The sequence below is a fragment of the Alligator mississippiensis genome, chromosome 3 (assembly GCF_030867095.1).
Source record: "Alligator mississippiensis isolate rAllMis1 chromosome 3, rAllMis1, whole genome shotgun sequence".
Lineage (NCBI taxonomy): Eukaryota > Metazoa > Chordata > Crocodylia > Alligatoridae > Alligator > Alligator mississippiensis.
In genome coordinates this window covers 279,958,351-279,977,910 of record NC_081826.1, presented here as the reverse complement: position 1 = coordinate 279,977,910, position 19,560 = coordinate 279,958,351, and the positions used below count along the sequence as shown (strand labels likewise).

Sequence of the window (19,560 nt, the reverse complement as noted above, 5' to 3'; positions counted from 1 at the left end):
GCACACACAAGTTGCCTAACAAAACAATGGAAGTCTCTCATTGATCCCTGGATTATTCCAATTGTCCTCTCTTGAAATGCATCAAGCTGGCTATGCTATTTCCTACGACACTTTTTGCTCTGGCTGCTGCATCTTGTTGTATATATACTGTGGTTTCTTCCCTGCAAAAATATGACTTTTTTTCCAGACAGACAGGATAGAATAGGCTTGCCCACTCTTACTGCAGCGGATAACATTGAATTTGTTTCCTTCAGACATGTTCTCTGACTAAAGTGCAAGTCATTTTGCTGTCCAACCTGTTAGAGGAACTTGGAGAAACTGAGGGCCAGCCTGAATAAACCCTGCTTATCTCCTAGGTCTTGGCAAATTATTCATGGAGTACTGGGTTTACTTTTATCAGTGATCTGGACACAGTGGTGCAGAGGGCAAGCATGCCTTTCCCTTGAACGAGTGGCTCTTGGCCTTTGCTCAAGAAACCATTTCCTCTGGTATCCTGAGAAAATGGCAGAGTAGTGATTTGAGGTGGAAAGTGTCAGTCATTAAAAATGTCCCCCTTTGCATTATTCTGAAAATTGTTGCATCTTGAATCATCTGTCCAGTGCCCCATTGGACACTACATAGTTCTTGGGGAATAAGCAAGACCCAAAATTTTTTAAATGTAACTGCAATTTTTATTGTCAGGGAATAAATTTGATAATTTAAAAAAATACAAAAACATTTATAAATGCTGCAAAAAGTGTAAATTCAGTACATATGGGATTGTACGTGTGTCAACAGTCAGACAGCCAATCAAAGTCCATGGGACTCATAATAGGGACACGGTATAGTATTTTATCAATCATTCCATAAAAGAACATTTTAAATTCCTTCTTAAACGCATGTTCCTGGCCTCTTTCCTTAAAGAATCAAAGCAGAAGCCTGTGGTCTAGAGAGTGGTAGGAGATGTATGGGGTTTCCAAGAGGGTAGAAGGGAAGTGTCATTTAAGGTAACAGATTTCGAGGGCAGTCTCCCTGTATTAGAGAAATACAAAAAGTAGTTGAGATTCAGTCCAAGTAACACGGCCAAAGTGCTGTTCTGCGGGCGATTCATACTGGATTCCACCCTACCTTGCCAGTGCAACACAAGCACTAATGCTGTAGACAGCAGGTAACATTCATCCCAGATGCCATTCCAGGGTAGACAACTGACTACGTCTGACGAGTAAACCATTTGTAAGCACTGAGAAGTCAGATGCCAAGTCACCTTCTTGCATGAGCAGTCTTTTGAGAAAAGTGATTTTTGTTTGATCGTCTGAAGGTTTCTGCTGTCTAGTACATGCCCTTAGCCTTTGTTCGCTGTCTATAATGCCTTGTCCATGCTCAAAACAAACCACAGCAACAAATGGTAGATTAAAATACTGCATGTGGTACAGACTAATCAACATAACACCAAAATCATGCTGCTTTGTTAATATATCATCCTTATGTTACACTGTGACTGGTGATTCCATTCCCAAAGGCTGTTTGGTGAGCATTTCAAGTGGGCAGGAAGCATGGCTGTATGTAACACACAGTGGCACCTTCATCAGGCCCTGCAGAGGTTGAGAACTAAGCAACCTTTTTGTTTTGTATAGGGGTTGCTTTTGGGCCAGAAAAACAGTGGCAGGGAGAAGCCTGCATTGTAGCTGCCTGTTCTCTGAATAAAAAGAACTTTATTTTTCAGTTCTATCGATCTGACAACTTTCACTTAAAAATGTAAGGTTTAATATCCTGATCAACCACATATGACCTTCAGAACGTTATAGTTCTGTTTCAGCAACATCCTCATCAGGGCAACAGTAGTATTCCACAAAACAGATCTGTCCATCTTCATTCCTAATCATATACTGCAGCGAGAGGAATCCCCGAGTATCTGTTCGAATAGACACTTTACAAGATAAAGCCAGCGCCTTAGTAGATGGTTTGAGCAATGAGATCTTATACCTACAAATGAAAGAAAAAAAAACCCTCTTTCAAGTACATTAACACGATAACTAACTGAGTAATAGCTTAATTCTAATTAGTGAGATATTCAATTGTAGCAGCTATTTTACATTCTGGTTTAATTTTTCTCTAAACTGGCAATAGACATTTTGCTCCAACATTTTTATCACTGAGGTTTTAATCAGGAGCACACTTCTGCCAAAGGGGAAGAAAGGGTTTATATTAAATACTTGATGTGCTAGGGAGAGAAATATTTCAATATATCTAGAAACTTCTTTGAGTTTCATGGCAAAGTGGTATTAACAGCCAAGCAGTACTTTGCTATTACTGCAGTGATCACCCACCTGTTTGTCTGGGTCTGGTTACACTGAAACACTTCCATCAAATCAGACTCCTTGAGATAGTCCAGATGTGCACTTCCTGCATTCCCAAAGGTAGATAATCTAAAAGACCAAAATACACTGCAGCTAAGAACTGATACTAGCCCTACAAAAATCTGACAGAAAACTAATAGCAGGTAGTTTTCATGTGTAACTTGGTAGGACACTCAACACTATATACAGTAAAATGAATCTCTCTAATTGGGTGGAGCTGGGCTAATTTGGCATGGGAACTGAGGCTGTCCAAAGTCCTGAATGTAGCTGACAGTGGCTTCACAGAAAGCTACTTTACAAGGAAGACTGATTCCTTATTGTATTACACTGGCACAGAGAAGACACACTCTGTTACAAGTACCAAGTGATCTGCAGCATTTGGTTCTGGAGCTTCTAGGAACAAAGAAAGCTCATGACCCCTGCTCTAGCTCCTGCAAGATGCACCTTCTCAGTCTGAAGAGACAATCACCCCTCTCAAAGCTTGGCAAACCCCAGAAACTTACTCTGAACAGCCAAACATGCTAAATGAAAAGATCTGAAATGTGTGTTTAAAAAATACCAGGTAATAAGAGTTGCACCTGTGTGTTTTTCAGGTGAACTTGATTACCTAACTTCAAAAACAAATACACACCATAAGTGTCAAAAGGATCGGGTTGAAAAATGTGGGATCCTGAGAAACAAGCAGAGAAAAATTTCTCTAAAACTTCCCTGAATAATCAAGGCTACAGCCTAAACCCCTGAATAATCAAGAGCATTTTTACATGAGACAGAGTAGAGTGTAACAACAGAAGGTCACAGATGCTCAGACAGAAACCTAAGGAATGGTGCAAACTTGTACATCGCAAAAGAGGCCACAATGATTTCAAACCAAGGAAAAAAAGTCGCCAATAATGGATATCTAGACAGGTGTTTTCAGTTACCTGAAATAGGGCTTCTCTGGTGACATTGTAATCTGCAGAACATCACTTGTCATGTCCAATTCAGCAAATGCTTCTCGTAGCCCCTCAGATTGCAGGATAATTTTATTAACCACATTTGTGCTGCAGAAATCAAAATCTAGCGTCTCTTCAGGCTCCTGAGTGTTAATTTTACACACGGTCACCACACCTCCTTCTTCTAGGAAGAGCGTCAATGGGTAGCCATAGCCACAGTAACACATCCGAAGCGCTGTTGAAGTGCCTGAAAGGAGAATGAAATAAGCAATTGTTGGGAGAGAGACAGCATGGCCTTTTACCTTTGCAGATTTGGGTTTCACCCACACTTAAATCATCCAAAATGAATGAAGTAAGCTCAGCCTAGTTTATGGCAGCTCCTACCTGAGTGTAACACTACACAGCAAATTAAATAAGACTGTAGCCCAGATGACCTCTCTATGCCAATGTGGATGACAGTGGTATTGAAGGTGTAGCAGTGCAGGTTTCAGTGTGAGCTACTAACTCAAGTAAAAGCCTTCCAGAAACTCTTGGTATGCACTTGTCTCTTGTCCACCACTATTACCTGTGTAAGTTAGAGTAAAACTAGCACAAACAAGCTGACCTATGCTTCCTAATTCCTTCATTTTCCTGTGTAGCCAGAGCCTGAGCCCGTAACATGAGATCATGACATGATATAGCAGGACTGAATGTCATTTGAAGACACACTCTGAACAGCAGAAGTGCTTGAGGTCAATACTGAGATGCACCAACAGAAACATCTGAGAAAGCTCCGACAGAACATTTCCGCTACACACAAGACTCCTGTCAGAGCTGTTACTAGTTTCATGCATCAGAAAAACAGTTTTGAACTATTTTTAGGTAGTGAATTCTTCTGGGATTCAGGAGCCCCAGTAAGAATGCTACTTTTTCTTTCTTTTCCCTTAACAGATGAATAGGAACAATTTCACCTTCATAGGAAAAATACAATATTTCATATAAAAAAACAACAGTCAACCAAAAAAATAGGCATTTTAAAAAATCTATTCAAATCACAATCCGTTGAAAAACACTAAGCAATAAGAACACAGGTTGACTTACAGAATCAAAACCACAGAACAAGTTGTGTGGCCATGAGACACTTGTCTGCTCTGCAGTGTGCCTAAGTCTTAAGGTCAAATGCAAGAGTCCTTCAACTACCTGAGAAGTAGGGCTATGCGAAATTTCGCTGGGTGTTTCGTTTCAAAGCTGTTTTGATGTATTTTGAGCTCAAAACAGTGAAATTGAAATGAAACAAAAGCCTTTGAAACAGCTTCAAAACAAAACAAGGGCACTTGAAATGTTTTGAAACTTTCAAAACATTTTGAGTTTCGAAGCCAGGCTTACTTGGTCCCAGCCAGCAGCAGCAGCCTGCTGTCATCCGGAGCGCAGGTCCGGGGGCCACATCCCCTGGGAGGAGTCTAGCACAGCCCCGCAGCCCTCCTGGGGGTGCAGGCCCCCAGATCTGCACGCGGGACGACAGCATGCTGTTGCTAGTTGCAGGCCCCCGGATGACACGAGGCTGCCGCTGCTGCCTTGGACCAGCAGCAGCAGCAATCTTCCCAGTGCTGGGCATGATCTGCGCCCAGCACTGGTCCCAGGCAGCAGCAGCAGCCTCCTCTCATCCAGCACACAGATCCAGGGGCCTGTAACCCCCGGGAGGGCTGCGGAGCTGTACCGGACTCCTCCCAGTGATGCGGGCCCCCGATCTGCACACCGGATGACAGAACATTGCCGCTGCTGCCTCAGGCCAGCGGCAGCAGTAATCTTCCCGGTGCTGGGTGCAGGCTGTGCCCAGTGCTGGACCCAAGCAGCACTGGCAGCCTCCTCGCATCCAGCATGTAGATCCAGGGGGCTGCAAACCCCAGGAGGGCTGCAGGGCTGTGCCAGACTCTTCCTGGGGGTGCAGGCCCCTGATCTGTGCACTGGAGGCTGTCGCTCCCAGCAAGTATCATGAGTTTTGCTTTGAACACGTTGAGGTGCAGTTTCCCAGAAATCTCTGCACCTATCTCACTGAAACTTGGCATGCCCTCAGAAGGGGCTACCATCCCTGCAACCGTCATCTGAATCAGGCAAAAAATGACAAAGTTTTAGACATTTTCATAATTCCCCATTATAGCCTATGGGCGAAATGTCAAAATGTGTCAAAACAGCGAAACAGTTTTGAGAAAACAAAATAGAACCGTGCTTCAAAACTAAATGAAATGAAACGCTGTCCCTTCCAAACAGTGAAACAGAATTCAAAACAAATGGTGCTGTTTCACGCAGCCCTACTGAGAAGTACAAACAGAGGAAGGATGCTCATACAGTTAACAGCCCAGGAACTGGACTCCGATCTGGATTCAGTTCATGGCTCTGCAGAGGCTTCCTGTGCAAACTTGTGCAAGTAATAACTGCCTCAATCTCCCATCTGTGGATAAATGCACTGATGCTCACTTCCTGTTGTGGGATGGAGACCAGAGTACTGCTTTGAAAGAGATTCAACTATTCCTGAATTGTGAGAGTGTTTCTTTTAGGAGAGTGTACATTTGCAGCAGCTTAAGCAGACAGCAGATACAGGGTTGTCCAACTTCAGAGTGACTAGGGGATGCACACCAGTCACGGGTACTGGGCCACACACTATACAGGACAAATGCTGTGCATGCTCCTGGAACCCCCACGCAGCAAGCAGAGTGAACCATGCCTCCCCCTCTCAACCCACAGGACAACAAATTTATCAGCCCCACTACTGCCACGCTGCCCCTCCAGCCAAGCTGCTGCAGCAAGAGCAGTGGGGGGAGTGGTGGCCCAGCAGGAGGTCAAAGGCTGTCATTTTAACTCTTCACAGGCTGCCAGTTAGCCAGCCCTGGCCTAATCAATTAATGCCAGATGCTTTTTCCAAGGTGACTTATGCTTTGGAAGGGGAAGAAACCTTGCAGAACTTAGAAAGCTTATGCTTGTGGAAGCCCCTGGGAAACATCACCATACGGTCACCAAGGACATGCATGGACCATACCTGGCAGGGAACTTGTACCAAAAATGGTCAGGCAGTCGAGAAGAATGGTCAGATTGATTCGGAATGTCACAGACTCCTCCTGAACAACAAATTCTTGAAAAATCCCTGCCTGTAGGAGAGGAGTGATGAGAAAGAAAAAGGTAGGTAGGTGAGTCAGACATTTGTTTCTTGTGGCATTCTACAATTCTAGTGACTTAAACTTTCCTGTGAGTTCATAACTGTCACCCTTCAGCTTTCCATATGATGCAAAGTGAGCATCATGTAAAATACAACATCCGTTCATTATCCTTTATAAATTGGAACATTACCAGAGAAAGGGAAACCATACAAGTGTGACATTTAAGCAATGAAGTTTTATAGTTTCAAAGTGAGTTAAAGTCTGAAGTGTTGAAGGGAAACCATACAAATGTGACATTTAAGCAATGAAGTTTTATAGTTTCAAAGTGAGTTAAAGTCAAAGTGTTGAAGTCTAAAGCTTTTCCCCTCTCAGCAGATGTTCAATGGGCTGCAGAGCTTAAATAAAATCATCTTGATTTTTATTTCTGGCTACATTTCTGGTGTGATAGGTGCTCTTGCCCTAAGAAACAGACACTGTTAAGACAGACAAGTATGCAGAAAGCAGGCAGAAGAGAACATCTTAAAAAAGGACATGACTTCTTAAAATCCAAAGAAATAAAATCTAACAAGAAGTCAGAATTTACTGGGGAAAGGTAATACAGGATCAACACCAGTCACTCTAAATATATGCTTTTTAAAAAAAGGGAATTTAAAGGTGAGGAAGGATGTAGTGAGACATAAGGCATAGCAAATGTGGCAAGCGACCAGCTTGGCTTAGCAGAGAACTCTTCATTGAGCGTAAACACAAAAAGGAAGCTTGCAAGAAGTGGAAGCTTGGACAGATAACCAGGCAGGAGTATAACAATATTGCTCAGGCATGCAGGGATGAAATCAGGAAGAGCAAAGCACAACTGGAGTTGCAGCTGGCAAGGGATGCGAAGGGTAACAAGAAGGGTTTCTACAAGTATGTCAGCAACAAGAGGAAGGTCAAGGAAAGTGTGAGTCCCTTACTGAATGCGGGAGGCAACCTAGTGACAAATGATGAGAAAAAGGCTGAAATACTCAATGCCTTTTTTACCTCAGTCTATACAGGCAAGGTCAGCTCCCAGACTACTGCACTGGGGAGGAGGAGAGCAGCCCTCAGTGGTGAAAACAGGTTAAGGACTATTTAGAAAAGCTGGCTGTATCTAAGTCCACGGGGCCAGATGTAATGCACCTGAGGGTACTGAGGGAGTTGGCTGATGTGATTGCAGAGCTGCTGGCCATCATCTTAGGAAACTTGTGACAATCAGGTGAGGTCCCGAACAATTGGAAAAGGGCAAATATAGTGCCCATCTTTAAGAAAGGGAAGAGGAGGACCCAGAGAACTAGATTTCATAGACATTAGGGCTGGAAGGGACCTCAGAAGATCATCGAGTCCAGCCCCCTGCCCAAAGGGCAGGAAGTCAGCTGGGTTCATAGGATCCCAGCAAGATAAGCATCCAGTTTGCTCTTGAAGGTGTTCAACGTAGGCGCTTGAACCACCTCCGGCGGCAGGCTGTTCCAGACCTTGGGGGCTCAGACAGTAAAGAAATTCTTCCTTATGTCCAGCCTGAAACAGTCTTGTAGTAGTTTATGACCATTCAACCTAGTCGTCATCCCTTGGGGCGCTCTGGTGAACAAACGTTCCCCAGGTACTGGTGGTCACCCCTGATAAACTTATAGGTGGCCATCAGATCACCCCTGAGCCTGCGCTTTTCCAGGCTAAAGAGCCCCAGGGCTCTCAGCCTGTCATCGTAGGGTCTGTTTCCCTGACCTCTGATCATGCGCGTGGCTCTTCTCTGGACTCTCTCGAGCTTCTCCACATCCTTTTTGAATTGTGGAACCCAAAACTGGAGGCAGTACTCCAGCTGCGGCCTCACTAAGGCCGAGTACAAGGGGAGAATGACATCCCGGGATTTGCTTGAGAAGCATCTACGGATGCAAGCCAGCGTTTTGGTCGCTTTACTAGCCGCAGCATCGCACTGCAGGCTCATGTTCATCTTGTGGTCAATGATGACCCCCAAGTCTCTTTCTTCCACAGTGCTAGCCAACATAGCAGTGCCAAGCCTATAAGGATGCTGCGGGTTTTTCTTCCCAAGGTGGAGAACCTTGCATTTATCGGCGTTGAACACCATCAGATTCTCGTCCGCCCACTTGCTGAGCCTGTCCAGGTCAGCCTGGATCACCCGCCTGTCTTCTGGTGTGGATGCTTTGCCCCAAAGTTTGGTGTCATCGGCGAACTTGGCCAGTCCGCTTCTGACTCCAGTGTCCACATCATTAATGAAGATGTTGGACAGTATGGGTCCAAGGACAGAGCCTTGGGGGACCCCACTGGTCACAGGACACCATGATGAGTGACTTCCATCAATTACTACCCTCTGGGTCCGACCCCGGAGCCAATTTTGCAGCCAGTTGATCGTGGAGGACCCAAGGCGACAATTGGCCAGTTTCTCTAAGAGGCGATCATGGGAAACCAGATCAAAGGCTTTTTTGAAGTCAAGATATATGACATCAATCTCATCTCCCTTGTCCAGGTGATAGGTCACCTGGTCGTAGAAGGAAATGAGATTGGTCAAGCAAGACCTACCCGCAACAAACCCGTGCTGGCTATCCCTTAAGATGTTGGCGTCGGCCAGTCCATTAAGGATGGCCTCTTTAATAAACTTTTCTAAGATCTTCCCCGGGATAGAAGTCAGGCTGATGGGCCTATAGTTAGCCGGATCCACTTTCCTCCCTTTCTTGAAGATAGGCACCACGTTGGCCTTCTTCCAGTCTTCAGGCACTACACCAGAGCGCCAGGAGTTTTCAAAGATCCGCGCTAGAGGCTGGGCTATGATGCTCGCCAGCTCCTTGAGTACCCTGGGGTGAAGATTGTCAGGGCCGGCTGACTTGAAGGTATCCAGCTTCTCAAGATGTTCCTTCACAAAGTCAGCATCAATGGAGGGCAGGGGATCACCCTCACCCGGACTTCCTGGCCCTGTAGCGGGCATGGGCGTCCCATGGGGCTGATGAAAGACCGACGCAAAGTACCTATTTAATAGGTTGGCTTTTTCCTGGGCGTCAGTTGTCAGTTGCCCCATCTGGTTCAGCAGGGGTCCAACGTTGCCCCTGCTTTTCCTCTGGCTCCCCACATATCTGAAAAAGGACTTTTTATTGTCCTTGATGCTCAAAGCTAGTTGGAGTTCAGTTGCAGCCTTGGCTTTCCTGGTCTGATCCCTACAGGACCGGACCAGTGCAGAATAATCCTCCTTGGAGGTGACTCCCATCCTCCATCCTTTGTAGGCCTTTCTTTTTAGCCTCAAGAGGTCTGCTAGGTCCCTGGAGAGCCAGGGGGACTGCTGTGCCCTCTTGCTGCCTTTCCTCCGAGATGGAATAGACTTAGTTTGTGCATTGAGGATCGCTCCCTTGAGGAGCAACCACACTCTTCTTGAACTCCCCTCTCTCCGTGGTCATGGTCCCTTAGGGCCTCACTGACGAGCCTCCTGAGCTTGTCAAAGTCGGCTTTCCTGAAGTCAAGGACTTGCGTGTTGCTGACTGATTTGCCAGCTTTTCGGCTGATGGTGAAGGTGATCAGCTCGTGGTCGCTGTCACCCAGCTTCCCATCGATCACTAGGTCGCCAACTAGGTCATCCCCAGTAGCCAGTACCAGGTCGAGCAGCGCTTTGCCTCTCGTTGGCCCATAGACTTCTTGAGTCAGGCAGAGGTCATCCATGCACGAGAGGAAGCTTTGCGACCGCTCAGATTTTGCTGAGCGATCCTCCCACGAGATGTCTGGGTAACTGAAGTCACCCATGATAACCATGGTCCTGGAGCATACGGCCTCAGCCAGTTCCCGGGCAAACTCCTGGTCAAGCTCAGGACTTTGGGTGGGAGGTCTGTAGTAGACTCCCACCTTTGTGTCCCCTGTGCCGTGTTCCCCACGGATTTTAACCCAGAGGGTCTCCAGCCGTCCACCCTGGTCGCCAATATCGGCTTGCAGGGACGTGTAGCTTTCCTTAACATAGAGAGCTACACCCCCGCCCCTGAATGGTCTGAACTACAGACCATTCAGCCTCACCTCAGTCTCCAGAAAAGTTATGGCGCAGGTCCTCAATCGATTTCTAAGGACTTGGAGGAGAAGAAAGTGATCAGGAACAGTCAGCATGGATTCACCAAGAGCAAGTCACGTCTGACCAACATGATTACCTTCTGTGATGAGATAACTGGCTCTGTGGATGTGGGGAGTGCAGTTGACATGATATACCTTGACTTTAGTAAGGTTTTTGATACCATCTCCCACAGCAGTCTTGCAAGCAAGATGAGGAAGTATGGGTTGGATAAATGGACTGTAAGATGGACAGAAAGCTGGCTAGATTGCTGGGCTCAGTGAGTAGTAATCAATGGCTCAATGTCTAGTTGGCAGCCAGTATCAAATGGGAGTGCCCCAGGGGTCAGTCCTGGGTCCAGTTTTGTTCAAAATCCGCATTAACGATCTGGAAGATGGGATGGAGTGCAGCAAGTTCATGGATCACACCAAGCTGGGGGGAGCAGCAGATATGCTGGACGGTAGGGCTAGGATTCAGAGTGACCTTGGACCAATTGGACAAATTGGAGGATTGGGCCAAAAGAAATCTCATGAGGTTCAACAAGGATAAGTGCAAAGTCCTGCAGTTAGGACGGAACAATCCCATGTACCAGTACAGGCTGGGGCTGAGCTGGCTGGCAGCAGCTCTGCTGAAAAGGATCTGGGGGTTACAGCGGACAATAAGATGGATATGAGCCAGCAGTGTGCCTTTGTTGCTGAAAAGGCTAACAGCATACTGGGCTGCATTAGTAGAAGCATTGCCAGCAGATCAAGGGAAGTGTTTGTTCCCCTTTGTTCAGCAGCGGTGTGGCCACATCTGGAGTACTGTATCCAGTTTTGGGCCCCCCCCCCATAGAAAGGACATGGACAAATTAGAGTGAGTCCAGTGGAGGGCTACATAAATGGTGAGGGGGTTGAGGGACATGACTTATGAAGAGAGGCTGAGGGAATTGGTCTCATTTAGTCTGGAGAAGAGGAGACTGAGAGGGGATTTGATAGTATCCTTTAACTACCTGAAGGGTGGTTACAAAGAAGATGGAGCTGGACTGTTCTCAGTGGTGATAGATGACAGAACAAGGAGCAGTGGTCTCAAATTGCAGCAAGGGAAGTTTAGGTTGGATATTAGGAAAAACTCTCATTAGGAAGGTGGTGAAGCACTGGAACAGGTTACCTAGACAGGTGATGGAAGGTTTTTAAGGCCCAGCTTGACAAAGTCCTGGCTGGGCTGGTCCTGCTTTGAGCAGGGGGCTGGACTAGATGACCTCCTGTGGGTCCCTTCCCTTCCCTTCCCTTCCCTTCCCTTCCCAGCCTAACTGTCTATGATTCCATGTCAAGAGGACTGAACTGAGCGCTCTCAAGTTAACCACAGGAATCATCTATTGATCCATGACCTGAAGTACGATTCCCTAAAAGGAATGATGCCTGAATGCGGAGTACGTTGAACTCCTGAAATAAATTAAATGCCAGCTATTAATTACACTTGTAAGAAACTATCATAAAATATATTTTAAGGGAGGGGGGGAGGGGAAGATGAGCATGAGTTACTTCAGTAAAGACAAAGAAGAGGTATTTACTGCAATGGCATTAGGGAAAAGGAAGGAAACAAGGCTGAGACTCTTAGGATGGCCTGCCTCCAACTTGATGACCCAGCTCTCGCTGGCGAGTGGGTGACTTAGCGACCCGTTTACAGTAAACGCGAACACTTATTTGCCTATTTTGGGGGTACGGTCGTTTTTCAGCAAATACGCTCATGCTGAGCTTCCCAGGGGCTCATCTCCTCAAAGACGCGACCGCGCGGAACGGGGCCGGGCAGTGACCTGGATGAAGGCAGAGGCCTGCAGGCACTTGGCGCTCTCCACCGTCACCTTGAGGCCGTTGGCGGTGGCCACGCACGTGGCGACATCCCGGAAGTGCACGGCCCGCAGCATGGTGGACAGGTGCCGCGCCTTGTCCAGGCTGGCAACCAGCACGTAGCGCGCCCCGCTCCCATCCGCCCCGGCTCCGGCCCCGGCCCCGGCCCCGGCCCCGGCCGGCAGCAACAGCGGCATCACAACCGCGGGCTGGAGAGAGCACTTTACGGCCGTCGTAAAAAAGAAAAAAGGGGCGGCAAGACGTAGGGGCTATACTTAACGACCGCCGTAAAAGGCACGGCGATTTACGGCCGTTGTAAAAGCCGGCCGCCAGACGGGGTTGTGCTTTACGGCTGCTATAAAACGACGCCCGGTGAACGTGGGGATGGTGCTTTTTGGCCTATCCCCTGCTGTTTTACGGTCGTCGTAAAAGAAGGCCGCCGGCTGGAGTAGGGGTGCTTTATGGCCATCGTAATACGACGTGTCCAGTGTGGATACGAACGTCACAAAGCGCCCACCACACGGGAGGCAAGCCATAGAGAGGGAAGTGGTTCAGCGCAGAGCGCCGACTTCCGGCGTGGAGAGGAAGCGGGGTGCAGGCACGATGGCGGCGGCCAAGAGGAAGCGTGGGGCGGGCGCGGGCCGGGCCGGCGCGAGGAAGAGAGCGCGGGGCACGGCCGAGGGGGCGCGGCCGGGCCCGGCCAGGGAGGAGCACCGCGTCCCGGCCCCGGTCTCCCAGGTGAGGGTCTCTTCTCCCTGTCCCCGGGGGCGGTGGTGCCGCGCGGAGTGAAGCAGGATGCGGCCCCGCTGCCCCTGCCCGGCCCGCGCCGCCTCCTGTGCGCTGTGCCCGGCCTTGCTGGGGCTCCCGGCCCCCCTGCCGAAACCGGGCCACCTCCGCCTCGCCTCGCCTGGCCTGGCCTGGCACGGCACGCAGGGTCGCGTCCCTTGGGGAGTCCTGCGGGCCGCATGTGGCCCGTGGCCTGGGAGTTGAGCCCCCCTGGTGTCCGTGGGCATCGGTCCATTTCTGATTGCCAGGTGCCCAAGTGTGCGGCCGGACGGCAGCCTGGGTACGGTGTCAGGAGCGCAGCTACTCTTGGACCAGTGTATAAAAAGAATCCAAAAAAACCCCGTTTTTCTTGTAAACCCAGCACTGCGTAAGAGAGCTTGTGACTTGACCGTAAGGTCTCTTCTGGGCAGCTGTTGAAAGCTCATCTTGCTTCTGGATCAACAGTGTTGATTTTGGCTCCAAAACGTGTGCGTGTTGTGTGTAGTGCTCAGGGCCTTTGTTTTTGTGATTTCTTATTGGCGTATCCAAAGGGACGCTCATCCGGGAAATCTTTTGTGAACCTCTTAAAACATCAGTATCTAGGTGTAGCATGGCAGATGGCTGTAGATAGTCCAGTAGGATGGGTCAGGAAATGTATGCAGAAGCTTATAATAAATCTGCAGCCTGTCACAAAAAAATAGATTTTTAAGTGGAAGCTTTTATAGAAGTGCATTACTCTTTTAATAGGTTGAAAATGACTGATTTAGTACAATTTTTATTTAATGTTGGAAACATCATATTTTCACCTGAGCTTTATATTTCTTCTAGGGAAAATGGAAAAACAAAGAGCGCGTACTAATTTTTTCTTCCCGAGGAATTAACTTCAGGACGAGACATCTGATGCAAGACCTGCGAACATTGATGCCCCACTCGAAAGCAGGTAGTGTTGATGTTATCCATGTCTGACTCTACTTATATTATCTAGATTAGTTTTATACCTTTTAGCTCCAACTGCCTGCCTTTTGACCACATAGTTCTCACAGCTGGCTGCATGGTGGTGTCCTTATTTACTCTTAAAAAAACCCCCAAAAAGCAAAAGCTTGACCATACAAACAGTATGGTCTTTGGGAAAGTCACGTACACCTCCATTTGGTAAGCAGTCACACCTATTTGCTTTGTCTCTGGTTATCTCCTTGGCTTTAGTCAAGCTACTTGCTTGCATGCAGTTACAAACGTTCAGAGTATTTTGCACAATTGGGATTTTTCACTGGTATATGTGAAAGAACTGCTGCAAATTGTGATCCACTTCTAGCACCGCAGGCTGCTGCTGCCTTCTTGTCTCACTGCAGTCTTGCAGCAGAGTCCGTAGAGCCCTTCCTGATGTGCTCCAACACAGGGCTGGGTCCCAATCACTGGCAGAACAGAGGGTTTCAGAATGAAAGTCAAGCATAGGTGTGAAGTAACAGTGAAAACCAGTACTGATAAATACATAATTGCTGAAGATAGATAGTACATGAACTTGTAATTATATTGGGTGAAATATGACTTCAGCTTCTTTGAAGTGTGTGTGCCTCTTGGCAATATGAAAAAGCATATAAGCCTACTCAACAACACTTTTGTTGTTGTTTTCCAGACACTAAGATGGACCGTAAAGACAAGCTGTTCGTAATTAATGAGGTAATCTTGTAATTCATCTAAAGCTTGAATTTCTGATGAAACCAAGATACGGTACATGCACCAAGTGGGAAGATAGGTGAACTCAAAGAGAACTGTATTATACTGCATGAAGATACAGATCACCCTATTTGGTTTAGTTTGGGTTTCTTCAGAGGCAGTATAACTATTTAGGGAAAAAAGTTATTCTCCTGTATAGAGGTATTCTTGTTTAATTCTGACTCTGAAAAGCAAGACTAGTAAGTCAAATAATTCTGATTGTCCTTCATGTTTAGAGCTCTCATTGAAACCAACAGAAGTGCTATCCAAGAAGGCTTATAAGATGGAGCTCTGTGTTATGAATTCCAAGTATGCCATGACAACAAATACTTTGAATAACAAGTGTAACAAAAGGGTTGAAGGGAGGACAGGGGTGAAAAAGGTGGCTGTCACAGCTGCTGTTGCCAAAAAATAAGATAGACATAGTCATGTAAGTAATTTTCTAAAATACTTAAGTTTGTTTACAGATGGCATTGTCTGTACAAGGCTGAAGCAGGTGGTGAAGAAAAGTGCATAGAACATAGTTAAGGAGTTGGGTTAACCCTGTAGTACAAATGGATGCGCTAACAGAAATACTGCAGAGTAATCGGAGCAGTCTGGGGTCTCTTTACAGATAAGATAAACTGGTGGCATCAGAGGGTAAAGTGACAAGAGACTGCAAAAACATGTCTGTGGCTTTGCTCTTGGTAAAGAGACTTCTGGGAGCAGGAGCCCGTGAACCACTGCTCCACACTGATCCTGATGCATGTAAGGTGGTCATACACTGAACTCTTCTGTTTCAGGGTGCTGGAATAGCTCTTGGTTAGGAAGAGTAGGCTAGTAATCCTGTAGTTGCTTTATGTGGCTGCCTCTGCTGATTTTGTTGCTTAATTATGTTAAGTACCTTCCTGGGTGAAAATTGCCATTCATGATCTTTAAAATGAGGTTATTTTGAAATTGTGAGCTGATTATTGATTTAAAAAAAAAAAGACTTCATTTTAAAAACAGGAACCTGTATAGGCTAGAAGCATTTTGTTCTGTCACTCCATGACCCAACCATGAAAAATGCCTTACAAAAGGTTTTCCTGCAGTTTAAAGTTGGGAAAAGTAAGTAACAAATAGGTTGACTAACTGACTTAAATCCATGACAACGGGCCACTGGCAAAGCCAAGACTAGAACCCATATGTCATGGCCCCTGATGCAATGCCCCATGCATACACAATCCATGAGACTGCTTGGAAATACATTGTATTTAATGCTTTTCTGGCAAGGCAAACTCCAAAAGCCTTTTGAAGAGGCTGCTAATTTAAATGAACTGTTCTGCAGCTCTAGGTATTAATAAGTACTGTAGGATCTTCAGATTTGTACCTATTTATTCCGGAAAATTATTTTAGGGACTAATTTGGAAGGTTTGTGAAAAGGTCTTCAGAGCGTTACTCATGGTTGATTTGTCACATGTATTCATACAGGTTTGTGAAATAAAAAACTGCAACAAGTGTATCTTTTTTGAAGCCAAAAAGAAACAGGATCTTTATATGTGGTAAGAGAATACATTATACTTTATTAAATATCTTGGTATCGTTTCCATAGCTCACATTTTAACTAGAGTCCTGATTAAAGTAATAGTTAAATTCAAAGATGTAGAAGAAACTGACTCTCCACAAATGACCCATTTTAAGGGTATCTGCAGTCAAAATTAGTTGAACTTGCTGTAAGTGCGGAAGTACACAGTAGCAAAATGACTTCTTTAACCTTTGTTTGGTACTTTTTAAAATGAAAATAAATTTCACAATTACATTCCCCTACATACTGGTTTCAAAAGTAGATATAATTTTTAATTTATTTGAAGCTGCCAAAGAATTTCCAGTTTACCTTACTGGATGTCCGTAGAATTTTAAGCTCCGCTTCCCATAGCTGTCAGGACCTTTAATATTATATGGGAAGAGAGCCTATAGTTTTAGGTTTATTTATCATTTTAAAAAGCAAATGTACTTCAAATGCTTTCTGTTAAGTCTCATTGTTTTAAGGTCTACTGACCACAGTGCTCGCAATTTGAAGAAAAATATCTAAAATGAGCTGACTGGCAGTTTCAAACCACTTAAAACCATTTAGATAAATTGTTGGATGAGAAGTATTATGGAATTATGAAGTGTGTTTCTTGCTACAGTGCTATTAGCTGACTTTTCTTTCTGCAGGCTTTCAAATACACCCCAAGGACCATCAGCCAAATTCTTGGTGCAGAATAGTAAGTCAAGGTTTCAGGCTATTGCTTTTATATAGGTTCCTTCCTTCTTCCCCCCCCCCCCCCCAATCTTTTTTTTACTGAACACTTAACCTGTTCCAAATCATTGTAGTTCACACACTTGCAGAGCTGAAGATGACTGGAAACTGCTTGAGGGGGTCGCGGCCTCTTTTGTCTTTTGATCAGGCAAGTATAATGTTTCAGATTTGCTTGACTCTTTTTTTTGTTTGTTTTCTTGTTCTCTATACCACTGCTGCTTTTTTTGTTTGTTTGTGTGTGTGTGTAAAACTGTATTTTCCTCTTACAGGCATTTGATCAGGAACCACACTATGCTTTGTTAAAAGAGTTGTTTATTCAGGTTGGTATTAGGTATTTCTTGCTTCTTACAAACCATCTTTCTATTAACATTTCAGTTTTTTTAAATACTGAAGATTACACTAATATATTTTTGCGTAGGCCACAATGCCACAAAGACTTATTTTCATGATGTCACTGGGGCTTTTTGTGGTTTAACTACCATATATTTAAGCCTATACGGTTGAGAACATGCAACGTTAGATTTAAGATGAACGCAAAGATAAATTTAATAATTTGGCATCTTGATAACTTTTTAGCTGTTTTTTTGTCTTTTTTTTTTACAGATCTTTAGTACACCACAGTATCATCCCAAAAGCCAACCTTTTATAGATCATGTATTCACATTTTCCATCACAGACGACAGGATCTGGTTCCGGAATTATCAGGTTAATTATCTCCCTTAATTCTTTGAATTGCACTAACCTCATAACTTGAGAATCATTCAGTGATTTCATATGAATTGAAAAGGTAAACTAATTACCAGGATGGGTTTATATCCAATGCTCACATGAGTATCATGAGTGTTTTTATAGTAGATTATAAATGCCTTTTCATTGTAGATGAGCTTTCAGCTCTAGTTTCTATAAAACAGACTTACTTTGTAGGTCTAGGCTTAAGATAATTTGTTATTAAACTGAATATGATTGTAAATAGAAGTACCCCCTTCTCTTTTACTTAACTCCTCATTCTCTCACTTAGTTTACTTTCTAAAACTGCTGTATACTAGTAGTTAAAGCCCAAGCTCATGTTTGTATATTAATGTTTATGTGGAGCAGAGCACAGAAATTAGACTCTTTTTCCAAGGGGCCACTAGTAATTCTGCTGCAGTTTAGTGTTTAAAAGGCGCCTTTGGTACATACATAATTATGCATAATCATAGTTGAACAGGGCTAACCTTAAAAAAATTGGTTCTGTTAAATATCAGGCTCAGACACTATTGTGAATCTTTTATGTGTACTTATACATATTACTCTTGATTGAGAAGTCCAATACAGGGCAGTCAAAGATGGCTGATTGTTTCTGCATTTTCATTACAGATTGTAGAAGAAGATGCCTCCCTTATAGAAATTGGACCTCGCTTTGTCTTAAATCTTATTAAGATTTTCCAGGGCAGCTTTGGAGGACCGACTCTGTACGAAAACCCCCATTACCAGTCTCCAAACATGGTAAGCTGACTTGTCTTTGCCCGTGCTTGAGTTTAACAAGCTATTCCAGCCCTGATCCGCAAGCTGTTTGCATGAGTGGACCCCTGTGTACAGGGTAGGAATATTTTTGAGGTGATGTGGCAGAAATAATCACTAGTATATCAAGTGAGTGGTCATAAATTAGTAACACTGAGTTGTTTAATATCAATGAGAAGGTGAGAGTAGACTGAGAAATTTGGCCACTGAACAGTAAGTAAACTTTGGGTCCCTTTTTTTTAAAATTCGGCGGTTCTTCTGTCTGCATTTACATTATAAAATGTTTTGTGTGAATTCCAAATGTTAGTGTGAATTTTTTCCATCTCCTTGCTTTTTGCCACACCTGCATTAACTTTCCTTAATTTTTATAGCATCGGCGGATGATAAGATTGGCTATAGCTGCTAAATTTAAAGAAAAACATCAAATGAAAGAACTTCAAAAGATTAAGAGTAAAGAAGACAAGACATGTATTCCAGAAGATCCTACTGAGACTGTCTTTGAAACACCAACTGGAGAAAAGCCCTTGGAGATAGAGTTGGTGAAACCAGAGCCAAAAGTCAATTTAAAGAAGAGAAAGAAACAATTTCAACGTCAAAGGAAGAAGCAAAAAAAGCTTTCCAGAGTGGGAGCATAACAGTTGCAAATTTAAACTAGATCACCTCTCAGCCTTGTATATTTGTGTTTAGCTATATTTTATAGCTGCCTTGCATATACTAATGTAAATATCTTTTTACATCGGTGCCTATGTGCCATCAATTTTGAGTAAATGGAAAAAAATCAGATGTGGAGTTGTGATCTGAGGCAGGTTGTATATATACCTGTGGGACTCATTTTAAATACATTTTTTTGTTGTTGTTTTTCATTTCTTTGATTTTAAATAGCTTTTTACAAGTATAATGATATGCCATGCCTCTTACATAGGAATCATTTTTTAAGAACCATCTGACCTGCTTCCTGGGGTTGGGGAGGGATAAATATAGCAATAAGAATTTTCTAGCACTTTCCATCAGTCACAAGTCACAGTCTGCTTCCTTGGTCTGGCGCAGCA

At 44.7% G+C, this 19,560-nt stretch overlaps 2 protein-coding genes across 3 annotated transcripts; one reads left to right on the top strand and one right to left on the bottom strand.

The window, feature by feature from the left end:
- Positions 1 to 648: 648 nt before the first annotated feature.
- Positions 649 to 12,509, bottom strand: RAD1 (RAD1 checkpoint DNA exonuclease). 2 transcript variants are annotated; one of them, XM_014594117.3, is made up of 5 exons: positions 12,240 to 12,509; positions 6,282 to 6,390; positions 3,257 to 3,515; positions 2,307 to 2,405; positions 649 to 1,962 (listed from the first exon to the last, which is right to left on the bottom strand). In XM_014594117.3, the coding sequence occupies exons 1-5, from the start codon at positions 12,468 to 12,470 to the stop codon at positions 1,779 to 1,781; spliced, it is 882 nt and encodes a 293-aa protein (XP_014449603.1). In that variant the 5' UTR covers positions 12,471 to 12,509; the 3' UTR covers positions 649 to 1,778. The 2 variants fall into 2 exon arrangements, with proteins under 2 accessions (XP_014449603.1, XP_059581215.1); XM_059725232.1 differs by having other exon boundaries at positions 12,288 to 12,504.
- A 107-nt stretch (positions 12,510 to 12,616) lies between these two features.
- Positions 12,617 to 19,374, top strand: BRIX1 (biogenesis of ribosomes BRX1). The gene is made up of 10 exons (XM_006274193.4): positions 12,617 to 13,011; positions 13,867 to 13,978; positions 14,672 to 14,715; positions 16,201 to 16,271; positions 16,927 to 16,976; positions 17,086 to 17,159; positions 17,281 to 17,331; positions 17,615 to 17,716; positions 18,368 to 18,496; positions 18,883 to 19,374. Exons 1-10 carry the CDS (start codon positions 12,877 to 12,879, stop codon positions 19,144 to 19,146), a joined length of 1,032 nt encoding a protein of 343 aa, XP_006274255.1. The 5' UTR covers positions 12,617 to 12,876; the 3' UTR covers positions 19,147 to 19,374.
- Positions 19,375 to 19,560: the final 186 nt, after the last annotated feature.